The 10,098-nt window shown below is 42.7% G+C and overlaps 1 protein-coding gene across 1 annotated transcript in view; it reads right to left on the bottom strand.

Moving 5' to 3' along the window:
- Asah1 (N-acylsphingosine amidohydrolase (acid ceramidase) 1) overlaps positions 1–6,128 on the bottom strand; it is a 37,023-nt gene extending 30,895 nt beyond the window's left edge. Inside the window, exon 1 of the mRNA XM_005412192.2 lies at positions 5,576–6,128. Within this exon, the coding sequence (XP_005412249.1) occupies positions 5,576–5,653 (78 nt within the window). The 5' untranslated portion in view covers positions 5,654–6,128. The remainder of the gene's footprint in view (positions 1–5,575) is intronic.
- Positions 6,129–10,098: the final 3,970 nt, after the last annotated feature.

Below are 10,098 nucleotides of genomic sequence, written 5' to 3'. Positions count from 1 at the left end.
AAACCTCCACAAACTGTAAGCAAAATAAACCTCTCCTTCCTTAATTTTAGGCATCAGGTATTTTGTCCCAGCAAGAGGAAAGTTAAAAGAAAAAAAATCATGGACATTACACATCCCCCTAAGACACTTTTTCTACAACTTTACTGTGATGCTCACAGGGCGACACAAAAAGGTTAGCTTTAGGGAAAAGAATGTCCCTCCATGGAGTACTTTCCAAGGAAATAACAACTCAAGGCCTACCTACAACCCTAAAATAGAATTATCATGAACTCATTTGTTCTTGCAAGTTTTTACTACACCCAAATTTAACTATACATGGTCTTAATAACAGACAAACTTATCAAGAGAGATAAAAACTTAAATGGTAGGTAAAGATTGTAAACAGATGATATACAGGTTGAGACAGCACAATCACTTTGGAATATTATGTTACCTTATCTCAGAAAAACAATCAAATTTAGACTCTCAACACCCACCTCCCTTTGTGTTGCATTCTAAGGGCAAAAGCAAGTGATGAAATTCTGATGTTTTCATCTATTTGAAACTGTGGAAAATGTTTTTTAAATAGCTTCTTGGTCCATGAATTCTCCAATTATTCTGATTATCTGATAGGAAGTTAAACTTTGTTGGAATGAATCAATCTTTATGTTCTCCCAACTCATTAAAAAAACTAATTATAGAACTACTTATTATAACATACTGAGGAAAATAACAAAGTGAAAAGTATTTCATAAAGGACTCAGTGAATGCTCCACACCCTAAAAAAAAAACTAACTTGTCCAGTTCCTCCAAGTATTTGACTCCAATAGAATTAGTGACATCTGGGCTGGAGATTTAGCTCAGCGGCAAAAAGCGCCTGCCTGGCAAGAGCAAGGTCGTGAGTTCGGTTCCTGGTACTGGAGAAAAACCAAAAAAAAAACAAAATTAGTGAGATCCTCAATGAAGTGTATGTTCCTAATAATATACGAAAAAGTTCAGAGAGCCCAGTGTGCTTGTTTTATTCTTATAGTCAGAAAAAGAATGAGAAGTAACTCAAAGAAATTATATGGCTCACCTCAGTTGTCATACTTATAAGAAAAGAAGTTAAACAATTTTAGCAACTTTAGTTTCCACCTAAAACTAAGCAGACATACATCTAATAAGAAATGGCATGTGTCTTGCATATAAAATTCAGATGAGCATGGAAATATTTTCAGATGTCTCTCAGTTTGATGAGATGGCACCTGTTAAACTGCTGATATTCAGATAAAAGGAATGGGAAGAAATCCTCCAAGAGGGCAGTGCCTTTCTGTCTGACTGACTGGTAGTACTTGGAATGGGGTCTGGCATGTGGAAGGCATGCAAACTTAGCTGAATAAGTGAGCAGGCTATACTGTACTTGTGTGTTCCTCTCTCTGTAGCACTGAGGAAAAGCCCATGCAGTATGAAAGCCCTGGTGAAGCCAAAAAGGATTTATGAGATCCTATGAAACTGAAAAATCACTGCTCAAGATGATTCATTAGCTACTGTCAACAGTGCTAACCTCTCCTATGCGAAGCTGAAGCCTTTTCATTACTAAGCCATTATGTTTCATTCTCACATATCTTACAGATCATCTCACATTTATTTCTGAGAACAGCCAACTCTCTCACTCCAGTTCCTTTCCTTCTGATTGACTGCTACTAATCTTACTATAATCTATTTTCTATCACCAACACTTTTCCAGCAAAGATGACCCAATGACTTCCAGTTGTTAAGATGACCTAATAACCTCCAGATGATTCAGTATATCCAGTACTGAGATGGACACCTCATATCTCAATATATTCAGCTATATAGGTAATTCATCCCACTGTCTTGCCTGGGCATCCTTGTCAAACTTCCTCTCCCATTTGGACTGCCACTGTAACTTTGCCAGTTTCCTCTTTACCATACCTGTGCAAGTTACTTACTCTCTGCCTAGGTTGTCCTTTCTCTTTCTATATCCTCTTTCTAGGAACGTTCATCTGCTCCAATGGCTTCATATCATTTCATCAATCTTAACCAATCTCAATCAACCTTAATCTCCACCCCCTCACATGCTGACACCTCCCTTCCTCACCTTTGATCAGTCTTTCCCTCTGCTCACTCTGTCTCCTGATTACACCTACTCTGAAAACACCTACATCTCTCCCTTGAACTGGTGTCACCCTCTTTCATTTCTTGATTTTGTTATTGGGGACTGAACCCAAGGCCTCACTCCAGCTAAGCGTAATCTACCACTGAGGTATACCGTCAACTTGCCTTCTTCCTTTAATGGGTCCTAATTTGTCCTCTGGACTAATTTCCTTCTAGCTACACATGCCCACTCTTACACCCCTCCAATCCAGTGGTTTTTTTAAATGTAATTTTAATTAAATTTTTATCTCACATTGAATTTTTATCTTATTCAGAGCTACCTAATAGTTTCTCCTTGTTTTTAGGATACTTTCCGCAATCCTTCATAGGTTCCACAGAACCCTGGCCACTAGCATCTAGAATTCCTATTCCTGCTTTTCTTAGGTGTCTCCTGTCCCCATCATCTCTTACGAGGATCTTCATAGATTCAATAATGAAGAATAAGTCAGGACAACCTCAAGATATACATATTAGCAAAGCTTCAAACTCACACACACAAAATACCTACAAATGTTCTAAATCAGATAATCTGTCATTTAAAGCTGGGTCCCATCATTTGTATTTATCAAAAGTTGTACTGAAACATTTTTTTACTACCATGAGGCTACAGTTTATTATATACTAATTCAAACCAAAACCAACTTATTCTTGTCAGAGATTGAAGACACTTAACTGGTTTTTGAACAAAATACACATTTTTTTGTTTCCAAAGATTAAAACAATAAAATAAATTAGATGTTCAGTTTTTAAAAATGGATTTAAATGGGTAAACAAATTTCTATAGTGATAAGCAATATGAGTATAAAGACAATTGTAAAGTGACTGCTGATAATTTGGGTTACAAATAGTCTTGTGCTTCAAGAGCTTATCTCTTTAGAACCTAAAATACTTTTACATATTTTGCCTTATTTAATTTCATTGCTGCCTTATATAAAGATTTCCATGGGTGGCACAGTTCTTACCTACTCTGTAGGCAGTGAAACCAAGAGTTAAATTATTTACTCTTAATCTTACGCTAACTTTTTCAGGCATCTCCTATAATGGTTTTATGCTGTCATTCTACACAATGCTTAATTTAAAATAGTGATAAATTCTGGGCATGAGACTACAAGTGCTTGGACGATCAAGATCATTGAAAATCCTTAGTGACTCTATCTTTTCAATAGCAGAATTTTAGTAGATTTAAAAATTATTACTGCTAAATTAGAACAGTTAAGACTACAGACATTTTCCAGTGAACATAAAGGGAAGGTGCTGTGATCAGGCAAACCATACTCAAAACACTGAGTAGTACTCTGTTCACTATGTGTCTGGTAAGACCGGATGATTTCCTTAGCTGGTGGCAGTTTTACTAATTCTGGATGCTTTGATAGTGAGGGGGGAAACGCTGCACGATAGACAAGATTACTGGAAACAGATGACCTGGTGGTAATTAGTGAAGTTTACAGCAGGAACTTCGCACTATGGAAGGCACTACACTTCGATGCAGTTCCAAAGGTCCTTTTGATGAGCAGGACCCAGCACTTTCCAGACCATTAAAAAAAAATTAGCAAAGCCCCAGCACAAGATGGTCCCAATTTTCATTCTGCCACGCGAAGATCTTTATTGAAAGAAAACAAATCACACACATAACATCTACCTGTCTTTCCAGAAAGAACATTTTAACAATAGTAGCCACAAAACCCTGGAAGTTCATAAAATCAGAATCAGGCTAACATTCTAAATGAATGATTTTAGTTTATATTCTTATTTTTCTCATTTCACTGAAGTCCTATGAAGACAGCTTTCCAATCTGACACAAGTGGCTAGAAAAGATTTTAATAACCAATCTAGTTAAGAACTACAAAATGTATTGAAGGGCTGTTGATTCTTCTTGTTGAGTTGTTTTTTTTTTTTTTTTAATAGAAATACTTTTACTTTCAGAAAATAAACAAAAAAGAAGCATTCTGTGACATTTGAAACTGCCTTGGGGTTCACAGCTAAAGCTCAGTATGATTACAAGTTGTCTGACTCCTACCTGGGTTGCTTCTATCCTGCTCCTAAATATAATACATTCTCATAGACTACCTAACTCAGGTACGCTTACAGGAGACCTAATAAGACAAAGCCAGGCTGCTTCATGATTTCGTGAAAAACAAGGTCAAGTTGCAACCCACCAGTTACCCAACACTCCCTCTTTCTTGCTCAATGAATGACTTGCTTTCCTCAAGAATTGCCCCACTCTCTAAAAGCACCCAATCAGCAGGAAACTTCAGGTTCCTTAGTCTCACCCTCAAATCACACAAACAAAGTGCAAATTCTGTAATACGTTTGTTTGAACCCATGATTGCCCATGGTGTGCATTCTCAGCTCATAGAACAATACATCCAATTTGTTCAACTACTAGTGTGTTCCTGATGGTCTCTGAATTGACAGTATGAATAACATTAAATTCTTTAAACCACTTTCAAGCGAATTAATTCCCTACCTATACCAAGGCAAACTAATTGATTTTTCTTTATAATCTTTCAATCCTTGTCGAAATGTACATGATATTATGCATTTTTCTATTACCGAAATCACTATTATGTGCTGCTTTTATCTGCTAAATATTCTATCAATTTTCAGTGACTAAATAATCTTCCATCGTGGTTTTATCCTTAAAGCATTTCTCCTCACAGGAATAAAAGAATAAGGAGATGATACATCATGCTCCCACTTGCATCATTCTCACCTAGCCTCTGGTCAGATGCGCCCAGGTTTCTAGTCATCTGCTGGCAAAGAAAAGCACAGACTTTTATTGCTCTGAAAGAAATGAATTAGGAAATCTCGCCAGACTGAGCGTCACGAGGCCTGAGTTCAGCGATGGTGCAGGGGACAATAGCGTGGCCTCTGGCTACAGATTTGCTCCCTGTAGGTCTGCTTCCTCTTTTCTTAAGTAAGACTCTGGTCCCTCAGCGTCTCTTTGGTCACCCAGTCTGAGCCCCGTGACCGGCGGGTGGGAAGGAGCCACGCGGCTGCGCTCCCGTGACCCGGGGTGCGGAGCGGCGGCCCCAGCTGCTCAGCTCTAGCCGACTTGGGACAGGCCGCTCCCCGGGGCATCCTCGCCCGGAGAAGCAACCGGTCAGCAGGCTGAGAAAGCCCGAGTCGCCAAGCAGTCCGGCGCTCGAGGACTACGCAAAGGTCGGCGGAAAGTTCCCCGAGCGCTCCAGCCGACAGCCGGGAACTGCTATTCCAACACTGCCGCCGCGACCGCGGGCGCGCGGGTCACCCGGCACTCTGCGGGGCGCAGGCTCCCCGAAGAGGCGCTCTTGCTCCAGCGAGCACCGGGTTCACTGGGGCCGGCGTCACCGGCAGGCTGGAACTCACAGCGCGCAAACGTCCGCGCGGATCCCGCACGGACGCCGCTGCCGCGCGGACACCCCGCCCGCGCCTGCGTCCGCGGCTCCAGCTCACTCACCGGTGGCGCGTGCTGCGCTGAGGCGCCCGCGACCGCCGCGGCCAGAAGGACAAGGATGAGGCGACCCCAGCTCCGCATCCTTCCTGCAGCCGCCCGGCCGATCCTCACTTCCTCGGGGAAGCCGGCCGCTTCACCTGGGCGGGGACCAGGCCGGGCCCGCAGCAGCGCGACTGCGAACGGACAGCACCACGCGAGGCGGCAGGGGAGGGGGTGGGGAGCGGGCGCAGCGTGAGCGTCAGCGCTCGGGCGGGACGGCGCTGCTGCTCGGCGTCTCCCCCACGCCCCTCGAGGAGTGGTCGGGCCGAGCCTCGGCCCCGCCCCAGAGGGCGGGGCCAAGCAAATGGCGGAAGTCGTGCCCCGGGGAGGTGGGTGCTCGCCGAACGGTGGCGGGCGGCGCGAGCGGGCGTCTGGTGTCTCCGGGCCGGGCCCGTGAGCGAACCCGGGCGACGTCCCGGCCAGTGCCGCTCGGTGCCCAGGGCCGCGGAACGGACTTCGAGCCTCAGACGTAACGTGCCGCTCCTTCCCTCCGCGCAGAGCTGCGCGAAGTGAGGCGGGTCACGGGGGCCGAGGGACAAGCAGCGACTCCGGGCGGGGCGGCGGCCGCCGAGCCCGGGTCTTCAGTGGCTGCGCGTGCCCCCGCTGCGGCCGGTGCGGCGCGGAGCGCGCGGGCGGGGCAGAGCGTCCTGCCCCGGAAAAGCGGGAAGCGCCCAGGTAGTGCGTGCTGAGGGGCCCCCGTCAGAACGGACAAGTCGCCTGCTCAGCGATCACCTCAGTGGCAGCAGAAAACCTTCCCCGCCGAGTTCCACTTTCTGATTCACCGCACTGAGACAGCCCTTAACCTGCAGTTTTGATTCTTTGTTTAAACGTTGAATGCTCTCCCAACAGTCGACCTGCACTCCGTGCCCCGGGGCGTCCATGCAGGGTGTCTCTTCGCACCTCTTCTCTCTACTCTTCTTTCTTTTGTCTCTCTCCTGCTCCACCCTCCCCCCGTGTGTGTGTATGTGTGTGTGTGTGTGTGTGTGTGTGTGTGTGTGTGTGAGAGAGAGAGAGAGAGAGAGAGAGAGAGAGAGAGGAGAGAGAGAGAGAGAGAGAAGGTTGGAGAGGTGAGGTTGAGCGTATCTGCAATCTCAGTTACTGGAGAGGCTGAGGCAGGAGAAGTTCTTGAGCCCAGGAGTTCAGGGCCAGCCTGGGCAACATAGTGAAACTCAAAACTCAGTCTCATTTTTAAAAAGTCATTCATTTTTTTAAAAATTTTCCTGTGGACCTGCAAAATGCCAAACATTTCACCTGACAATGAAGATAAACTGGGAATAAGAACAAAAACCAAGAAAACCATATTATAGCACTTTCCTTTTGAAACTTAGGAAATGAGAACTGGGGAATACATGTAATATATAAGAAAATTACAGAAGACGTTAGAAAGTAAATGCTAGGGAGCAGATCAAAGCACAGGGGATAGAGTGTGGAGGTTGACAGCAGGGTGAGCTATGCGTGTAAATAGCCTGGGCAGGACAGACATTTTTGAAAAGACGCAGGCAGTCTGAGTGAAAGGCCGTGAGATAACGTTGTAGTGCCCAGGAAGTTGTGTTCCAGGCAGAGGGAGCAGCCGGTACAGAGGCTTACAAAGTGAGAATGTGATTCTATATTTCACAAGGCTGAAAGGATTTTGAAAGTTTGTTTTTACCATAAAGAATTGATAAGTATTAGAGGAGATACATATATTTAACCTGATCTTTTTAAAAATAAGTGAAATGCTGTAAATTTGTTAAGTATTTAAGTTCAACAATTTTAGCTCATATCTCTATATGTAGCAACCAAAACTGAGGAAATAATTTATATTCATGTAAATATGCTTTGGAAAAAAAAACACAGCATTCATATGACCAAAACAAAAGAGCCTTTAGCAAAAATTAAGTAAATCTGAATCAAGTGTGATCTTTAATTTTTGAAAAATTGAGAATGTAATGGCATATTCAGCTACAAAAAGGAGCTGATATAGCTGGAGCAGAAGACAGAATGGAAAAAGAAATGGATGAAGTCAAACAGTTGAGGAGAGGAGATTTTAATAGAGCACTAAGAACCATTTTAAGGTGCCGCGTGGCCCATGCATTAATCCCAGCATTTAGGAGGCTGAGGCAGGAGGATTGCCTGTGAGTTCTAGGCGGAGACCTTGTCTCAAAAGGCCGGGTGTGGTGGCGCACGCCTGTAATCCCAACACTCAGCAGGCTGAAACAGGAGGATCGTTTCAAGTTCGAGACCAGCCTAGGCTACAAAGTGAGCTCAAGGCCAGCCTGAACTGCATAGCGAGACACTGTCTCAAAAAGAAAAAAAAAATCACCATTGTAAGGATCAGGGCGCCATTCTGGGAACATGTGTAATACTATGTGAGGATTGCTGGGGGTTTTTTCCTATTAGAGGATTGATGATTAAGTAATCTGGCAAAATCAGTTTTTTTTTCTTTTTTGTAGTTCTAGAGATTGAACCCAGGGCCTTCACACTGAGCTCGTCCTTGGAGAATTTTGTTTTTTGAGAAGCATCTCACTAAATTACCCACACTTGGGGTTTTACTTAGGATCTCCCTGCCTCAGCCTCCTAGAGTGCTGGGATTACAGGTGTAAACCACCATACCCAGCTAAAATCAGGTTCTTTAGGCAGAAAATGTATCAATTGGTATATTCTTATGCACAACTTTAATTATGTATGTAACTTTCAAAGTCCTATTATATACTGTGGATTCTATTTTCAAACAAAATGTAAGTTAAATCTTCTCTGAAATTATACCATTTTATGTAAATACTGCACAGAGGCATCAAGTTTAAGACTTGGATAACCTGTTCAGCATACAGGAGTCAGCATAAGTAATCAAATTGTTTATGAGAATAGCTGAAGTTCTTGGCAAGCTGTGGACTTCCTGATCTCCTCCCTAACATTCCTGGGTTCCTAAGGTGGAGCCTTGATTTAAAATCATTGCAACCTGATCACCCCACCCTGAGCAAACTGTACCATATCTAATGCTATGTTACCTAAAACAGGTCTGGCTTGATTTATTGCAATTTTTGTATACAAAAATTTGTACGAGAACATCAAGAAATATAATGTTTCATTTTGAAAAATAAACATTTTAAACAAAAGTATCAAATTAGCATAAGCTTATGAATGGTGTTTGTATATTTAGAGTGTATTTTGAATTTCAAAACGATTTTTGTCCATTTTTTTAGGAAGGAATCCAGATATGAGATGTAAACAATGGAAAATCAGAGGTTATACAAAAGTATAATATATTTTTTTTCCTCTTGTAGCTCTGTCCACACAAAGGAAATTACTTTTATGTTTTTCTTTGGATAGAAAAATATGATAAATCATTATCTTTGTCTTGAGGTATACCGATACTGTACTCTAAAACTAAAAAGGGCTGACATTTATTGTTGTTTCTCAGTATAAAACCAAAGTACCTCACTTTTCACTTACCTTTCTGTTTCTCTGTGAAACATTTTTTAAGCCTTACTAAATCCCTAAAGTTAGAACTTGAGGAGCCACCTTGAAAAAGCCACTTCGAGCCACTTTTGTCCTATTTCCACTTTCCTTGATGAGACATATAGTTCTGACTAGAAAGTTACTTTGCTCTTTTGTGACACTGGGATTGAATCCAGGTATCTTGTACGTGCTAAACACAAGCTTTACCACTGAGCTGTAGTACCAGTTTTGAGAGCTTGTTTGGAAGTTCGACCAAGGGAGCACAGCTACTCATATACCCTTGATTGAGGAATCGTCCTCCTCTATCAGGGGTGGTCGTCCTCTTCCACTGAGCCTGCAGCCCAGGGGGACTCACATGGAGCACTGAGGAAGGAAGGGGACAGCTGCCTAGCCTGCCAGATCAGCCATATCAACTGTGGTGATCAGTGGGGTGACAGATGTTGCAGCCAGATCACCTTAACATTCTGTATCACCAGTTTTGGAAGGTTAATTTCAATTTGACACATCCTATAATTTCTAAATGTTTTTGTTGTTCTAACTTTGTATTTTGATATAGTTGCATTTCACAGGAATGATTATAATTAATGCTCTGTACTGTTTCTAATCCGTTTGCAGCAAATTCCTTTATTCTTTCAATAATTATTTAGTACTTGGGCTGAAAGTATAGCTCGGTGGTAGACTGTATGCTTAGCATGCCCAAGGCCCTGAGTTCACCCCAGTTAAAAAAAAAAAGCACTGCATGTAGGTGCTTGTACAGTAGCATAAATCAAGTAAATATTTTGAAAACTTCTGGTATGTTTAGTTCATTAGTCCAGATTCTACCCTTTGGTTACTATTTTGTATTGTGTATGTTTCATCAACCTCCATTCCACCTCAATTCTACTCCTCCATTATGTAGCAGGTACATGATTTGGATGAGACATATCCTTGTCCTTATCTATGGGGGCGGGCCCTGGTTGGCCTAGGAAGTTTAAAGTTACTTTGTCTCTCTTACCACATAGGTTTAGGCCTTAGCAAATCAGATGCTTGATTGAAACAAGCTGTGGTTT

This window comes from Chinchilla lanigera, unplaced genomic scaffold (genome assembly GCF_000276665.1).
Source record: "Chinchilla lanigera isolate Chin_1 unplaced genomic scaffold, ChiLan1.0 scaffold00151, whole genome shotgun sequence".
NCBI lineage: Eukaryota > Metazoa > Chordata > Mammalia > Rodentia > Chinchillidae > Chinchilla > Chinchilla lanigera.
The sequence above is the reverse complement of the archived record's forward strand: the minus strand, read 5'-3'. Positions and strand labels throughout refer to the sequence as shown.